Genomic DNA, 18,922 nt, shown 5'->3' on the forward strand with positions numbered 1-18,922 from the left:
TGGAGGCTTTTCTCAGAGGAAAAGATGTTTTTGCTCTTCTCCCGACTGGTTTCGGCAAGAGTTTGATCTATCAATTGGCTCCTCTTCGTCGTCGCTCTGTTAGTACGTCATATGCTTCGTTGGTCTGATTGGTTTATTTGGCCCGTCTATCACCAACATAGGCCAATCAGCTAACCAGTATTTTTCGCCCCTTCCCAAAATTACTTCAACGGAAGGTTTCCAGATGGATATGCAGAGCAAATCCATCTGGCGGAGTCAGGTTAGTGATTCAGCTCTTGGGGAGATAATTCTGCAGAGCAGCAGCTGGATGATGAATTTAATCTATACTATAATACACACTAGATTAAAAATGATCAGTCAGGGATTAGGAAAATAATATTATTAATTGTATGCGCACAGTGTAAATATTTCTATTATATGGCAGTCTTCTGTACAGTGATGCAGGTCATACATTAAAAATGTTCATTAAATTTTTTTCTCTTAGACATTGGAGTGGTGCATTTAAATGTTATAGAGCTAAACATGTTAAATTGGTGAGTAGTAGTAGTAAGTTTTTAACCTGTCAAGTTTTTTTTTAGATTTTTAACATTACAATTTATATTTTTCCAAGCACACAACAGTTTAAAGCAAAGTTTAGTTTGAAAAGAATGTGCAGGAAGGATTGAAAAGCATGTTAACACGGTAATGTAGGCTTGAGTTCATTATCTGACGCATGCAGATACACACCAGGAACCTGGAAACTTAAAAAATACTGAATTACAGAAAACCTTTATAAAACAAACATGTTTCATTGATATATATACAAAAATGAATATTAGGATCTATATTTATCAAACATTATACTGGGCAAGTAAAAATTGTTTCTGGGCAAGTGGTAAAAACCCCTAACGTCAACCCATTGAAAAAGCTTCCTGGATGGGAAGCGAAACGTCTTCAAACTTGGAAACAAAGTCCAGTGGATTGTTTTTTTTTTTTTTTTTTACTTTTATGGAATAAGAAAAACAAAGTATTGCCTACCCATAAGTTATTCTGTTAGCACATGCGCAGGACGGATCGTGCTTCTGGGACGGATCGGGTAGTGACAGCTACTAGCCGCAACTGTCTCAAGAGGTTGGCTTTGTTGAAAAGTAGCCAATCACAGGAAGCTTATTTTCTCAGGTTGGTTCCACTCTCAAGAGACAAAAGTTGACGTGTGCATAGAAACAGCGAAAGATCGCAGAGAAGGATTATGATCATGGCTTTGATGTATTGGAGCGTCATGGTAATGGAGAGTAATCTACATGTGCGTGTTTTAAATAAAACGGCTTATATGAGCGTTTATCAAGCACGTGCACTTTTGGGAGAACTCTGACTTCATAGTGCGTTTAACCGTTAAACAAACAATTACAAACTTATAAAGAGGCCACTGGAACTGGACATAATAGCTCTTTTTCAACAGTTAAGAAAACCATAAAAAAAAACTTTAATATTGTGCCAGTCAAATAAAATGGCAGCTCAACAGTCTACAAAGCACGTTCATATACATCTAGATAGAATCCAGCTTTGTCCAAATTCAGATCCCAGGCCTCAGGGAAAACATCTGACTGTGATCTTATTGCAGAATATTGCAATGACTTAAGCAGTTACCATCAGTCATTTTCATTGATTACCTTTCAAGTGTTAGAATGTTTGCCTTTATGCACGAAGGAAAATAGTATCTGCATGCGAAATGTGTGTGCATTGCTTTTGAAATTTAGATAAGTTATACCAAAATCTTGCATCTCACAAGTTCTGTCTGTTTGTAATGTAAACAGTGATGAAGCCAGGAACAGAAAGATTCAATATTTTGCAACGTTTATGTAAATTTGGTTTTATTCAACAGCGTTGGTCATTCTTGCACAATCCAGTCGTGTAACCAGATTCAGGTGGTACATTATTTCTCAGCACTTTCAAAGTTACCTTAATAAAAAAAATGTGCTGTCGATGTTTTATCTATAATGAATTTGAGCGTTTTGCGGTACAGCACAAAATAATTTAGAAGAGGTAAGCAGATGCTGAAGCTGAAGGAGCTAAAACTATGCGTTGCAGAGGAAAGTGCTGATTACAACTAGATGCTATGCACTAGATAGGGTTGAAAGCTATGATATCATGAAAAAATAAAAAAAATAACTGTTAATCAGTGTTAAATAGTCAGTTTTGACACTATTTGGCTCTGGATTTGATACTGTTGAAATATTAACATGATACGGTTTTGACCATTTGATTGTTTTTTTTTCCAGCATTCATATAGACATCATGACTGAAGAGGATTAGGACTGGAAAAGAAAAAAAGTTAACTGATTTTAAAATTTTATTTCAGTTTAATATGGGAAAAAATTCAGAATTCTGACTTTAATCTCAGATTTCTGACAGCTAACAAATATGTTAGCATCAGGTCACCGCCATGTCTGTTTTAGAGACTAGCTCTCTTGTTTTAATGACCTTCTGCTCCTCCATTAATGAGGGACCCATCGAGCACATAAAAAGTGTCCTAATTTCGTCATTTTCCACCAATGTGTCACTGGCCACCTCAAACAACTCACATCTTTGTCAGTGAAGCTGAGTGCTCCACCATCTCTTCCTTCATGGTGCCCATCTACATTAAGATTAAAGAGATTAAAGTCAGAATTCTGAGATTAAAGTAAGAATTCTGAGAGAAAAAGTCAGAATTGAGAAAAAAGTCAGAATTCTGAGATTAAAGTCAGAATTCTGAGAGAAAAAGTCAGAATTGAGAAAAAAGTCAGAATTCTGAGATTAAAGTCAGAATTCTGAGAAAAAAAGTCAGAATTTAGAGATTAAAGTCAGAATTCTGAGAAAAAAAGTCAGAATTTTGAGATTAAAGTCAGAATTCTGAGATAAAAGTCAGAATTCTGAGAAAAAAAGTCAGAATTGAGAGAAAAGTCAGAATTCTGAGGGAAAAGTCAGAATTCTGAGAAAAAAAGTCAGAATTCTGAGAAAAAAAGTCAGAATTCTGAGATAAAAGTCAGAATTCTGAGATAAAAGTCAGAATTCTGAGATTAAAGTCAGAATTCTGAGATTAAAGTCAGAATTCTGAGTAAAAAGTCAGAATTCTGACTTTTTTTCCCATGTTAAAGTGAAATAACATAAAAAAATCAGTTAACTTTTTTTTTTTCAGTGGCCCTAATCCTCTTCCGTACATCATGGACTAAGATTGTACACAACCAATATGGTTTCTCAATAAATTGCATTGCAAGTTTCAGAAGATGCTCATAATAATTTCGTAATGAGTGTAAACTCTATATCTGTAGATCTACTTCTGCTATGCTGATGACGTAAACTGCCAGAAAATGACCATCCAGTCCCAGCTGCAGTCCTTAAATTGTTATGCATTATCTTTTCAATCAAGCAGCATCGTCTGTCTCTATTTACTTGTTGTGTGCGGTGGAGTTATCAGTCCTGTAGATGCCCAGACATGTTGACAACACGCAGAAGAGAAGGGAAACGTCACCCTTGGGGAATGCCATGAATCTGAGGAGTACACCAGGAGAGCATTTCATCATGGTAGAGCAAAGGTTATTGAGAGGAGACATGGTTTGGCACATGTCTTAATACAACTGAAAACTGCAAGAATGTCTGGTTTACCTCCCTTTTCTCTGCATGGTGTCTACATTAATCTCTCTAATCTATGCACGGTGAAAGAGTGTGATAAGGTTATGATTCACTTAAAAATATCTGCCTTAATATCTCCCTGCAGACATCATCTATAGCCATAGCAAGCTTTGCGAATGTGTTTAAACCACTTATATCTTTGAAGAATTTGCCAAGTAAGAACCACCAACATACATATCGTATTGAGGTTTTACATCATAGACTAAAACAAAGTGATTAACAGCTAAATGGGAGGGAAAGAATATATCACATATATTAATTTCAAGAAATTAACATAAAAAGCATTGAATTCTTATGTATTCCGACCTTTTTTAATGGTAGAATAAGTAGAGCAATGGTAGCAGAGCAATGGTAAGGGGTCCCTATGTCCTCCAGCAGCCCAAGTCTATAGAAGCTAGCTACAGAGATCGCTCAGGGTAAGAGTTTTTGATATTTTTAGGAAAGGAATGAGGTCAAAAAAACAGCTCTAAACACTAACAAATGTTGACTCTACTACTTCAAACCCAGATGACTGAAGACAAAGTTACCCGATATTCTAACGTGATTATAATTAGTTAAAGGAATTCTAATAATCATCCTTTAACGTCTCAGTTATATAACTATATGGTGGTACTGAGTAAAACCCCTCTGTTTTCAAATTTGCAGAAAACTCTCTCCCATGACTCACTTAGCCTGAGATAATATTTTGCCTGCTCACAAAACAAAAAGTAGCAGGGTAATATTTTTCAGCTGACAAAGACTCCCACACATTGTTTCTGGACACCGCAAGATCACCAACCTGCTGAGTTCTTTCATGTCATATCAGGTTTAGAAGAATTTGTGTGTACATGTCCAAAGACAATAGCTAAGGGTGTGATTTTGTAGGTTCCCGCAGCATCTTTCTTAAACAAATACAAAATAAACTACCATTCTCCTTTTATGTTGTTTGAGCTTCTTATACTTTAAATTAATCACAATTATCTACAGTACTTCAAACTCAAATCTTTAATGTAGTTTTAAAAATATTTGAGATTACCTCAATATCCCTGTGATGTGAAATAAAAGGGTGTGAATTTTACAGATGCATGTTAATTTTAGTGCTGCTTTCCCGTTGGACAACGGGGGTGTGGGTGTCACAGTTTCATTTGGGAGGTCAGAGTTCACAGTCAGTCACATATAGCAGCGGTTTGTCCGACCATGACCAAGCATTACAGGGTGTGCCGGTTCCTTGAGGCTTGTACCTTCCCTCAAGGAAGATCTGGCTTTTGTACAATTAGATTTTTGGAAACAGTTCAACATCACTCAGAATGTGCAACCCCCCTATTTAACAATTTTTAAATGTTGTACATCTGTTGAGTTGGAACAGCGTTGGTACAGAATCACCAGAGGAAGGTTAATGCAGACAATCTGTGTTGAAGACAAATACATTTGTATTTAGGAACAGATATAGTTTTGGATAGTTTAAAGAAGAGGTAGAAGCATAAAAACTCAAAGTAGGTGTAATAGCAGTATATTTTAAAAGTGTGTTAGACCTGAAAGAGACAAATCTTTTGGTCTAGGTTCCTCCAAGGAAGGGAGAGGGAAAAAAGGTAGAGGAAAAGTACTTTAAATATGACATTATTAAATACTGTTCAATAAATGATAAGTGTTTTTAATTAGGAGTAGTGTTCATTTGAACGTGTTCCATGTTTGTCAAAGAACGCTACTGCCACCTACTGGTTTGTGACGTCACGGTGCGGTATCGGCTGTTGATCAAGTCCCAGTGCTGTATCTGGTGTTTGTTACAACGCGCTATTATCCAAGTCATCTTGAATACATTCTTCTTCCAAATGTTGGCTACATATTATGTGTTTTTTCTCTGGCCATAAGTTCGATGGCAAATCCTCCCTCTTCAAGTTGGCGATCCAACGACGAACCCGTCCGTAGAGGATCAGGAATCGGAGAAGTGAAATAACTCTTTTTTTTCACTTTGTATTCCAACACCTGACTGCCATGCACGTGGGCATTGTCAGTTTCACTATAGCTCTGGTGAATTTCAATGGTGAAGTCCTCTGAATATCTTCAATAATTGTTGTTGATTGCATATGTGTCTAGTAGTTCCCATTGATTTTGCTTGTAAAGCTGGGAGAATGGCGCTAGGCTTACCGCACCGTGACGTCACTGCTGGAAGATGGCAGGAGGGAGGAGTTACTATATTTGGCCAAAAATGGCCGCTCCCAGACTCAGTGATAGCGACAAAAATTATTGCTTTCTTTTACGGGCTAACATTCAATTCATCAAATCACTGAGAACATATTAGTTTTAGATATAGAAAATGATCCATTGATTGTTCCTTGCTGACCGGACTTTTCCTTTTAAAACACTGTTTCTGTAACACTTATTAAAATTCAAACCATTCCAGTTTCAGCAGCACCATCGTCTGTGCAGAAATGCGCTGTAGAGGAAGCCCAGACGTCCGTCAAAGGTCGTATTTTTGGCGTAAAGCCGACCTTGTTTAACACAACAGCCTGCTACACTGAAGTATGCTAACCAGCATACTTCAGTGTAGGCTAACCATCCTTAGCCTTTTCAAAAAGAACTACAGAAACAAAAGTTACACAAATATACGTAAGGGCTAAGGCTCTCTGTTATAAACCTAAAACACGTGAAGGTCTAGACATTAGCGTGTGCCTCACAGAGTAACCATGAAGAAATATTTTATTTTTGTTAAACTTCGTTAGGTGCCAATCAGGCGAATCCTTGTGGGCAGACGTATATTTCTTAACGCTAGCTAGGAACACCAGTAGGTCCCTAAGCTAAATTGGAGCTAGGAAGCATCCTGGCTACTAGCTCTGGCTAGCTGTACTTAGTAGCTAACAGGTTAGCGTGTTTTAGCTCGGTCAGCCGGCCATGTTAGGCTACACTAATTTTAACTTCGTGTCAACAACAACCTTTCGTTTTTTACAAGTAGAATAACTTGTTTTATTGGTAATTAATTTCTACGAAAGTAATTTTTTAAAGTTGCAGGGAAATCATTTCCACTGTCCATAGCGTTCCTTGACGGTGTCGTTTCTAAGTCACCAATTTAGTGCTACTTGTTCACATTATAATTTCCCATTGGGAACCTACTAGCACTAAGTTGCTAACTGTTTAGCAACAATGCCTCTGAGAAACCAGCCACGATCAAACGTGCTTGCGAACCTTCCACCACAACAATCCCGCCCTCTTGATAAGTGACCACTCAAATTCGCTTTATTCACTCATGTAAAGTCATGCGCCACTCGGCAGAATTCAGAAGTGCTACAGTTAGAATGGCTGTTTCCCTATGACTTTAAGATGTCCCATTTGTCCTCCCCTGCCCTCACCTCTTAAAATAAGCTGAGACTTTTTTTGTCACCTAGTTAAATGTCAGAACTCAGTCTGTCTTAGAAGGCAGTACTTTCCTTCAAGACTTTCAGCTACTTTAGACCCATGAAATGTAAAATAATAGCAAATATGTATAGGTAATAACAGTGTATGTAATAAGATGTTATTACCTATGTAATGAGCCGCTCAGACCCCCTTACACCGGCTGAGTGTTGTCACTGGGAATCCCCTTAAACAGCAGCCTCTGGCCCGCTCGCCTCTTCGCGTTTTTTAGCTACATTTTGCAGCGGCTAAAAGTAGATATTAGCGTTTTTGTTAGCGTGATCCAAACTGCAGGCATCAGAATAATAAAATTTAACATATTTTGACGGCAGGTTTCAACATTTTAAGTTAATTTAGGCGTTAATAAACTGTTTCTGAGGATTGATCATAGCGCTCTGCATCAGCAGCGCTGTGTCTGTCTCCCTGCCAGCTCCCAGATCAGCTTCACTGATTGGTAGATGTGGCGCGTCGAGCAGCAAAAGATTTTCCAACTCCAGGATCTGCTGCTTCTTAAGTGCGTCTCGCGCGTCAAATACTTCGAAGCTCATGAGGCGTTGCTTCAGCTGCTCAGACGCGCTACAGAACCTTTACTGTAAACCATTGACTTTGCATGTAAACTAGCTGCTTCTGCTGCCTCTGTTGCGTGCGGTCTGAACATAGCATTAGAGTTAATAATCCAATTTCCCCTCTTGTATTACTTTAATAAAACATTATTAAAAAAAGGATAAAAAAAAAGTTATAAGCTAAACTTAAAATAGAAGAAACATGGGGGCCCCCACCATCTTTGATGTAGCTCTTTTTATGACGATAAAATCCCACTGTACGGACAGAGATCAACTATGTACCCTTTGTATGTTGTGGTGCATATGGTTGTGTGTTGGAGTGTGTAGTTTTGAGGATTGTTTGTGCAGTGAATGACTGAGGGCAGCATGCTTCATCATGTTCGGGGCACTTGAACCGCCTCAGGGTAACAAGTCATCCACGTGGAACTCTGAAACCTCACCTCTACCTCCACTCTGCTGAAATCACTCTAACGTTTCACGTTTGAGCTTTTATATTCTAAAACAATACTTGCAACATATAGATTTTCAGCTGTGGGAAAGAAAAGCTTGTGATGATTTATTTCATTTTTTTTTTATTAAGGAGTTGCACTGCCTAAAATATTGTCTTTTTTAAACTTTTTCTTGACGGTGGGCATCTTGTTAGAATGGTTGATCTGTAAAACTTTAGTTTCAGGTGAAAGAATGTGAGAGAATAAAGAATGCGGGTTAGCTATTAGTCGGCATGTGTGTTTACACAGCAAGCCTTTCCCAGGTGCTATACAATCCCCAGGATTACAGTGGAGAGCAGGCTTACCCACACACACAAACACACACCGCTCCACCGTCTCCCTACCCCCCAAAAGGAAAAGAGGAGGGTAAAGAGAGGGAGGTGGAGGGAGATAACAGATCAGATGGAGGAAGGGAGAGGTAAAGGGAGTGCGAATTCAGCCGACCAGCTTAACTCTAGTATAACGGCTTCATTGGACAGAGAGAGGCTGGGAAGCTCTGGCAGAGGAATACAAATATAAGTTTTTTTTTTGCAGTTATTTTGTATGTAATCAAGCTGGTTTGTTTCCTGCTTAATCCTGCAGAATGGTGGGACTTTCATCCATTGCTGTTGAGGGTGAGTTTTGTTAAAATGATCTATCAGACAACTACAGCTACAGGATTTTAAAGTGAAATGACAAATTATGTTTTTTTTTTAAAAAGCTCTGGGATTACATTAGTCATACTTAAAGTATTCAGAGAGAATTAAAAAGGACACATCACTTTGCTTGAATACCTACAAGGTGAATGATTTGAATGTACTGTGAATCCACATGCAAACAAAAACCAGTTTATTGGCTTAATTGCCAAAGTCTCTGTGTGGGTGTGAGCTGATCTACTGGATGGGATGCAGGAGGAGATGTTGTGAAACAGATCTGATCTCCGGGATCACAGAAATCTGGGACTTTTGACTCACTGTGATGATGTTTGTGTTTGCATTGCATGGAGTGGAAGCTTATCCCAGCATGAGGGAAGTCGTTTAGCGTAACAGAAGAGTAGAAAGAAAAAAACCTATACCTATGTGCACCCAGTTGAGGTCACATTATTGTTCTCATCAAAGTTCTTCGGACATGTTAGCACAGGTGCTGAACTTGTGTTACCCCCCGCCACCCCACTACCTCCACCCACCCCCACCCTTCATCCCCTGCAGAGTTTAAACAACAAAAAAACAATAAGCTTCAACTGGAAGGTCCTTTTAAAGGTCCTGGTCGTGGTGTTTACCAAACCGTTTCTCTGGCCAATGTGTTTCCACTCACTAACACCACTGGGCTATGTAGAGTTTTGGACCATGATCAAGGAATGCTGCTTTGCAGCAACGGTGCAGCAAGTGTAATGAGCTATAACTACGGAGTGAAGTTTGTCCCATTATTGCTGCAAGCAGAGACCTTTGAAAAGCTTTTAATAATAAAAAAAAAGGGTTAAGGTTTTGAGAGTAACTCTCTTGTTTTCTAAATTTTTTTAATTTGTTCTACAAATGTACTTTTTTTTTTTTTTAGAAATGTAATATTTTCATATTTTCTGTTCACTTTTTAAGATTGATTTTTACAAATTGCATTCTTTTCAAACTACCGTAACTTTTACAGATCATATTTTCTTTGAGATAACCAAATTTCTTTCAAACTTTCAAAGCTTTTAGTTCCTTGTGGCCTTTAGTTTTTATTAATTTTGAAAGTATGCAGACAGGAAATTAGATGAAAGGGAGGGGAAGACATGCAGCAAATGTCAACAGGCTGGGTCTCAATATTGCAACAGCCATGTTGAGGACCAAAGCCTCTGAAGATGGGTCATGCGATCACTACCTCTGTACCCCCAAAACCTTTTTGTTTTTTTTCAGATACCTTTTTAAAATTTTCATTTACAAAACATATTCTTTTGCTTGCAAAGAAAATGGAGCAAAATTCCCTCCATAACTGGCCATAATTAGAATTCCTACAGCATTGAGTAAAACTTTTCAAATTCATGCATTTTTTTCTTTCCTTCTAGCTTTGTAAATCTTAAACATTTAAAGTGCCTCTCAAACCTCAGAAGTTAAATATCTGGTTCTTTATTATCCACCAGTGCTACGTTTTATAATGCTGCATTTGATTTTTGCTCAGTTAAAGTTATTTAGATTCAAAATGCATATGCAAGAAATGCTGGTATCTGATTCTATTCGCTAATATTTGTTTTTAGGGTTGTAAAAATATCCCATAAAATTCAGCTTTGTGGAAATGGGTTGAAATCCCGTTTCAAACACCCAGATTTCTGGTGTTATTGACAGAGTCAACAAATAAAGACTTCTTAGTGACTGCACCCAAGAACAAAGGTATTTTAACTGGGGGTTAAGCTGCAAGGGCTGTTTCACAGTTGTTTTGGACTTTATCTCAGTATTGCAAAATCGAAATAACTTTGACTGAATCTAAACAAACGTAAATATAAAAGGTACAGTACTTTCAGGCCAAACTTCAACACACTTAACTTTATCATCCTGTTTTATTTAGGTGTTCATGCCAGTAAGAACCTGATCCAGAACCCCTGAAAAGTCTGTCTGGGCTCATGAATGTCTATCTGGGCAACAGGAAGCAGGAAAAGATTGTGTAACTGTTTAGGTAGAAGAAGAAGAAAATGAAAAACAAACAAAAAGCTCTTAAAAAGGTTGTTTAAAAAGCTTCATAGGGCAAAGTTTCTGATTTGCACCATTTTTCTACCTGACTAGTGAAATGTTGGACCAATAGTGACCCTGAAACGATCCGTTTTAACCTCATGATGTTGTTTGGCTGTGTGAAAGTAAACTGCGCCAAGTTTCCTGGACTATCCGGTGTTCTGTCAGTTGAGCAAATCCCATCAGACCAGCATATCTATAGTCAATATGCATGCGCAAGATAGCAGATTTGCATTTATCCCGTTAGGTTTTTGCAAAAACAAAACAATTTAAGTTCAGATCGCCATATGCTTCGAAAAACGCCAAAAAGTAAGTAATGAAATTGTTTTTTGTACATGACTAAAGGGATACACCCCTGTTGAGGTACTTTTAAGTTAATTTGTCATACAAAACTAAAGGGGTATTGACTATGGGTATGTTCATCTGACAGAGCAGCGGCAGTGTAAATGTACCGCTGGTCAGTGTTGGGAAAGTTCTCTTTCTACGTGAACTAGTTCAAAGTTCAGTTCACACATTTTAAAATGAACTAGTTCAGTTCATAGTTCACAATTCCAAAAAACGAACTAGTTCATAGTTCTTTTTTTTTTTTTTTTCATATATTGCTCAATTACACCATAGCCTACTGTAGAACCACAGACAGCAATTATTTTATCAGTTGTAACTCTGAAACTGTGCGTCAGATTTCATCTTCATATCCAGTTTTGAATCCTTATCCAACCAGGGTTTACATTAGCATTGAGGGGACAGCATTTCCCCATTGTTGCTTTAACGCTTTGTTGCTGTCCATTCACTTCACACTAGTAGCAGCTGCAGCTTTCACCCCTACAGTATATTCTCAAAAACATCAGGAAAAATGTGCTGCTTGAATGGTCTTTTTTATGAGTAATTATTAAAAGAAAAATAGGAAAGTAGTCTTTAAGGTGCAAATGTTTTTTTTTTTTTTTCCATTTCAATACATACTAAAAAGGAATACTGCAATCCTGGAAAATTATACCAGGCAGGTTTAACAAACAAGTTACATGGATAGTAAAACCATCAAGAACAGGGCTCTTCTATGTTTTCCAGACCAAGGACCCCCAAACTGATGGCGAGATGGAGCGGGGACCCCCTAACTATATATATTGTATGAAATTGTGTCCTATAGTCACTCTATTACAGATGGAGTAATGTAAAGAAATTAATTTCTCCCTGGGATTATTAAAGTTTTTCTGATTCTGATTCCTGGTTGTTGTGAAGGAAACGGTGCCCAGCTTGAAAGAGCTCCTGTGTGTCGCTGAATGTGTGCATTGATGACTGAAAGACATCTTCTGCCTCCATTTATCTGTTTACTACAGTGTGTTGATTTCATGTTAATGAGTATTTAAAGACATTTCAATTAGTGGGGGAAAAAATTGCAGGGGGGGAATATAAAAATATCAACTAACCATGCAGACCCTCATGCAGTACCTCCGTAGACCCCCTAGGGGTCGCGGATCCCCCGTTGAAGACCTCCGCTCAAGAAGATTTTACTAACACAAACTGAGGGACCAGGCTGAGGTAGGAATTTAAGGTTACTGAAGTGCGGATTTTTTTTACTTTTTTACTGAAACTTGTTGCCATCATCTTCACCGACCACCTGGTCATAAACCTGTTTTAAGTCGCCTCCACGCTGCTGTTGCTTCCACGCTGCATTTTGTTTTGATGACGCACGCAGCTGTAGGCTACGACACTGGTAGCTGGTGTTGCCAGATTGGGTGTTTTTCCCGCTACATATTAAGGCTTGTTTACGGTGTGATTTAGCCGGGGTTTCGCCTGGAGGACTCTATAGAAATCTGGCAACCTATTGAACGGAGCTGAACTGAGAGAGCGTGCCGTTCACAGACACCAGAATGAACGAGTTCACAATAACGTTCATCAGGCAATAATGCAGTACGTTCAGTTCACGTTCGCCCAAAATATGAACGAGTTCATGAACTTTCGTTCAATGAACGCGTTCAGGCACAACACTGCCGCTGGTTTACTATTTATTTTTTACTTTATTTATTGAAGGAACCATGACAGGCATTTGCCATGCTTCTTTTTGGCTTTATACATAAAAATTAGACATGCATTAATACCACAGAATGAACTACAATCTGGTTGAGAAAACGTCCAACTGATGACTGATCTTTAATCACACAGCTTAAGATTTGTGAAGCCTTTAAAGGCAATGTACAGCAGAAGTACCGTCATTTTCGGACTGTAAGCCGCACCTGAATATAAGCCGCAGAAGCTAAATTGCATGATTTGTACATATACAAGCCGCACCGGACTATAAGGTTTTTTTATCTTTAATTACCATATGGTTCGTGCAAAGAGAGGATTGTCGGGAAAGAGGCAACTGTTTGGGGAAGCTCCTATTTATTAACAATTCAACTCAATTTGCATGTTTGCATACGTTAACTGTTACAATTTAGTGCAATGTCCGTCTTTCTCGCTGTCGATCTGTCTCGTACCACTCGTGGTAGAAGTCTGCTTTCGGAGGACAAGTACGCACGCGTGTGGCTACCGTACTTGTGTGTTGAAGCAAATGTCACGTCAACATGGTGGATGGTAAAATCCATAGATTTAGGTATTACCCTAGTGGCTGTTAGCTGTAAAAGTCCATAGATAAGCCGCATTGTTATATAAGGTCGAAGAATCGGGAAAAAGTTGCGGCTTATAGTCCGAACATTATGGTACAGCAACATTTTATCAATAGATGATCGTCAGTTGACACTTTTAACGCACTTATCTAATTTCTGGCTTTAGTGCATGCAAACTGTCCAAGTCTTTGGACTTCGGTCCAGAATACTTTGGTCTGAAGTTTGTATATATTTGAATATTTTCTAACTAGCTGTTGTGGCTTTATACTCCAAGGCGGTTTGCACCACAGCAGATTTCCAACATCCATATAAAGCAGGGGAAACTCTTGGATCTGTTTTCTGACTTTCAGGGTCAATTAAATGCAGCAAAAGAAGATATTTCAAATGAATAAACAGTTGTTCTATAGGTTTAAGGGATTATGTAATGTTTTAGATGGATTGGAACCAGTACTAAAGGTAATCATGATGTAAACAGCATTTTAGAAGTGGCCTTAAACGCCCCACATGGCAGATACCACAGAACATTCCTCGTTTCTTATTTTGGCAAACGTCCATTTTTTTTTCATTTTGAAATTAGATAATCAGCTTTCAAAAGCAGGGGTCTACTGTAAATGGTCAAACAGATTTATGATTGCGGGCTCTAGTTTCATGCCAGATCCCTGAAAAGCACTCCTTTCATTTCAGTGTTATGTTTGATTTAGTGCTGAGTGGTATATATTTCAGTGACTCATGCTGTGGAAGAGGTTTTGTCTTTCGCCCGGTTAGGGGAAGTCCAGTGCTGAGCCAAAGCCAGGATCTAAACAGCTGGAGCAGCTGGCAGCAGGTCAACATTCACCAGTTAAAGACGTCCCACCTAACGCCAACTTCCTCTCCCCGCTAAACTCCACTTCCTTCTTTCCACTGGATGAATGGGATCTTAACGAGGAGGCATTCCAAGTCCCTGCGTGAATTAATTCCTCATGCCCAATTCTCTGACTGTTTATTACAATGGAAGGAAACCACACTAAGGTGGAAAGCAGTGTCTTTAAACAGAAACAGACAAACACATGCCGGCTGTAGATGTTGACTGTAGCCATGGCAGAGCATTGTTGAGCCCATAGGAAGACCCGCCTGAGGAAACTATGTCTGTTTTTAGGGAGTGGGGCTGTAAAGGAAAAGTCTGGTCAGCAAGAAATAACCTATGGGTCATTATCTATACCTAAAACTAAGAGGTTCGTGGTGATTTAATGAATCAAGCATTAATCAGTAAAAAATATATTTTTTTTTTGTCGCAAACACTTTGTCTGGGAGCGGCCATTTTTGCCCAAATATAGTAACCCCTCCCTCCTGCCATCTTCCGGCAGTGATGTCACGGTGCGGTAAGCCTAGCGCCATTCTCCCCGCTTTACAAGCTAAATCAATGGGAACTACTAGACACATCTGCAATCAACAACAATTATTGAAGATTTCCAGAGGACTTCACCATTGAAATTCACCAGAGCTATAGTGAAACTGACAATGCCCACGTGCATGGCAGCTGGATGTTGGAATACATCTCGTAAAAGGGAAAGCAAATTAGTTATTTCACCTTTCCCATTCCTGATCCTCCACGGACGGGTTCGTCGTTGGATTGAAGAAGGAGGATTTTCCATTGAACTTCTGGCCAGAGAAAAAACACGTCATTACCCTGTTATTCTCTGCTTCGCATAGTGCAGTGGTCGTCAGCATCATGGATAATAGCGTGTTGGGACAAACACCAGATACAGCACTGGGACTTGATCAACAGCCGATACCGTAGCCTCGTGAGACCATCCTGATCTCGCGGGCTTTCAAGGTTTCACTCGCAGATCAGTCTGGCTACTTTCCGTTAAAGAAAATTTGGAGCCATTCACCAAACGAACGTCCAATCAGCGTTGGCTTTGAGGCGGGTTGAGGTGTGACGCAACGAGAAGCGTGACAGTTGAGTCTAAAGAACATGGCGGCTTCAGCCGACGAAACTAAGATTAGCGTGGCTATCGAGTATTTCTCTTAACTGAAAGAAGAGCAAAACACTGCTCTGGAGGCTTTTCTCAAAGGAAAATATGTTTTTTCTCTCCTCCCGACTGGTTTGGGCAAGAGTTTGATCTATCAATTGGCTTGAGCCTGGCTTGTGGTTGTGTTTTCGTTGTCGCTCTGTTAGTACGTCATATGCTTCGTTGATCTGATTGGTTTATTTGGCCCGTCTATCACCAACATAGGCCAATCAGCTAACCAGTATTTTCGCCCCTTCCCAAAATTACTTCAATGGAAGGTTTCCAGATGGATATGCGGAGCAAATCCATCTGGCGGAGTCAGGTTACCGATACCGCACCGTGACATCACAAACCAGTAGGTGGCAGTGGTGTTCTTTGACAAACATGGATGCCTCCAGTAAAGCATATTCAAATTAAATTACTCTTAATTAAAACACTTTTCATTTATTGAAAAGGTTGTAATAATTTCATTCTTCAAGTACTTTGAGAAGTTTGTATTCTGATTGTGACCCAGTCTTTTTCTTTAAAGGACAAAGAGTAAAACTCCCAACTTATGAAGATTGGCAGCTTCTCAGTAGTAATTAAATGAAGCATCTCTCTGTCAGAGCGAAACATCCTGGAGCCTAAAGCTGCTAGAATATGTTCTCCATACCTTCCAAAGTTTCCTTACTTTGCAGACCAAAGGTCACACAGACACACCTCACTAAAAACACAAACCGAGCCTGCTTGTGTTTTTCTGTCCATGTAGGTCTGTCTATGTTTGTGTGGACATTTGTGTGTGTTCAGTGCAGCATTTCTTTTTGCCGTATGACCGCCCAGTGAACAAAGAGCCTTGCAGCATCTGTCCCGTGTCTGACCCTGGTGAGACACACGCTTCAGTGGGCCTAACTCGACTGGACTGTGAAAATGAGCCCATTTGGAGCAGTGAGTGAGGGAATGAGATAGAAGGAGTGGGAACTCTGCAGGCGTGGTGTGGTAGACAAGCTGCAGCTCGGGTAATAAATGTAAGGATAAAGAGTAAACGCTGGAAGGCCTTGACTGGCAAAACGGAAGCAGGAGACGAGCAGTAGGTTTTCTTCTCGTGGCGCTTCCTTGTGGTTTAAGATAAGATAAAGAGGAATGTGAACCACATGCAGCTCTTTCAAAACCTTTCTGGGAAGATTCAGCAGCTGGGGGTTAGGGAGGACGTTTGTTTAAGTTTTGGTTTGAGAAAAGAATGGACATCATCTCCGGCTTTCAAGTCAACAAATGATGTGACTCATTTCTATCTTTTAATATGAGGCTTCAAGGGATACAGAACCAGCAGCGATCTGGAAAAAATAGGAACATCACAGGCTATTGTGAAAGAATATCTGTTTTTATAATGATGATATGTTTTTATTCTTTTCTGTATCAGCCATTTCCAGTCAGGGGGTACAGCGCTTGTTACTTTCAGCTGTGATAAAAATGTAAAGCATGCTGCAGTGTCACTAACCTTGCACATGCGCTAACAGAATAATAAGATCCAGATCGCCGTAAAACTACGCAATAACGCTACTGAAAATATTTGTTTACATACTTAAAACATTATAGAATGCTTAACTGCATTGTATAGGAAATATTAAAGACTTTTCTGGATGAAATGGATGCGTTTTACATTCTCTGCATTGTATTAGGTGACGTCATCATCAGACATGTTCAAAGCAGTCACAGTAACGGTCGAAAGGCTATTAATTGCTTTTATTTTGATTTTAGAATATGTAATATTTATGCAAATACAAAAATATTTGAAAGAAACCCCCACCATAAAAAGACAAAATAATAAAAAAAGTAAGAAAAACAAAGTGTCGCCTACCCTAAAGTTATTCTGTTTGCGCATGCACAGGACGGATCGTGCTTACTGGTCGGATCGGGTAGTGACACAATGCTTTATTTTGTACTGCACAAAGATTTTCCTGAAAACGTTCTGCACGTTTTTTCACTATGTGTGTCAAATTGGGAATCACAAGTGTCAATTCATATATTCCTCTATTTTCTCTGTAAATAAACCATTTTTTTCACAGTTAAACAACCACCCATAGCAAGAAGGGAGCTTTGGCTTTAAAGTTTATAAAACTAAATTTTAAACAATTACTGTGAGGTTTGGAGATCTGACATTTTTGGGACAGAAAACTCCGCCGTAGCTTTAGTTGTTCTTGCTGTTAGCTGTTAGCTTTAGCCTCTTGGGCCAAAAAATGAGTACAAAATTAATATGATAGGAGATTATATAACAGCAGGGAAGATGACTGCTTAGCAGCAACAGCATTAACATAAACTTACCTCAAAAAGCATAAATTTTACTCTTACTGGTAGTCGCATTTTGTTTTTTTATTTATACAACAGTAAATCACTCTGGTTGCAATCAATGTCTTTCTGAAGGTTTTTTGTTGTTGTTATTTTTATGCTAATTGATTAATAATTAATTACAAAAAGTTCCTGAAAGAGGATATTTTTGAACAATTGAAGGAGTATATTGACGGACAAAAAATATTTTTGTCTTAAAGGCAGAATATATATATATATATATATATATATATATATATATATATATATATATATATATATATTTTTTTTTTTTTTTTTTTTTTTTTTTTATATTATTATTTTGGCATAATTACTGCTCTAAGTGGGTTGCTCTGCCAGCTAAAGGCATTATAAGAGTTTTAAATACTCCAGCTAATGATCAATCGATTACTAAATGAGTTGATGATTATTCCAATAATCGATTAATCTGATTAATTTGATAAATCGTTTATTTGTTTTATTTTCTCATTATGAAATATATTTTTTTTGGTCTTATAGGCATACAACGTGACTATTAGGGGTGGAACAGTTCACAAATTCCACGGTTCGGTTCGGTTCACGGTTTCTTGGTCACGGTTTTCGGTTCGGTTCGGTATATGTTGATTGTTAGCCTGACATATTCGTCGTGTTGCTGTTAGCATAAACAAAACGTGTTGCACAATGCTTGCACACTGTTGCACTTTTATCCACCACTTTCTTTCCGCCGTCATCGTAGGTCACTCTAAATGCAAAGTGGTCCCATACAGCAGACCTATAAAGTGCTGCTGGCGCGTCTTCCAACTCCTGTTCTTTCCCACTCGCCATACTCACACAATTCTCCACAACAACTGATTTTTTTTCCTGCTACACCCGGCTACGCTGCTTCGCTTCTTCTTCTTCTTGTTTACTACTGGTGGTTGGCTTTGGTCGCAGTACCGCCACCTTCTGCTCTGGAGTGTAAACGCTTCGCCTATGAGAAAAAGGAGCAGCGCATGAACCGAACGAAACACACGCGGACCGAACCGAGACAGTCGAACCGAACGGTTCGGACGGTTTTCATAAACTGACTATGTAGCTGTAAAGGAAAATATTTTTGCATATCATGGTTATATGCTCAGTCTACCAACGATGCACTCACTGATTGAGGCAATTACCAATTAAAAGTGTTTCCTGACTATGGAGCCTCGTTTCTGTTTAGTCTGGTCTGACTTTAGGGGAGTGTCTGTGTTGAGACGGCTTACACTGTGAAGCAATGTGACATACAATCAAAGAGCAGAGAAAACC

The 18,922-nt window shown here is 38.9% G+C and overlaps 1 protein-coding gene across 2 annotated transcripts in view; it reads left to right on the plus strand.

Annotated features, from left to right (window-relative positions):
* afap1l1a (actin filament associated protein 1-like 1a) overlaps positions 1-18,922 on the plus strand; it is a 75,164-nt gene that overhangs the window by 21,893 nt on the left and 34,349 nt on the right. The window contains exon 1 of one of the 2 annotated variants that reach the window (XM_038281253.1): positions 8,453-8,679. The exons of the other annotated variant lie outside the window; for it this stretch is intronic. Coding sequence (XP_038137181.1) covers positions 8,649-8,679 — 31 coding nt within the window. The 5' untranslated portion in view covers positions 8,453-8,648. Of the gene's footprint in view, positions 1-8,452; positions 8,680-18,922 lie in introns of those variants that run through there. 2 annotated transcript variants of the gene reach the window in all.

This window comes from Cyprinodon tularosa, unplaced genomic scaffold (assembly GCF_016077235.1).
Source record: "Cyprinodon tularosa strain WSP-4 unplaced genomic scaffold, ASM1607723v1 ctg169, whole genome shotgun sequence".
NCBI lineage: Eukaryota > Metazoa > Chordata > Actinopteri > Cyprinodontiformes > Cyprinodontidae > Cyprinodon > Cyprinodon tularosa.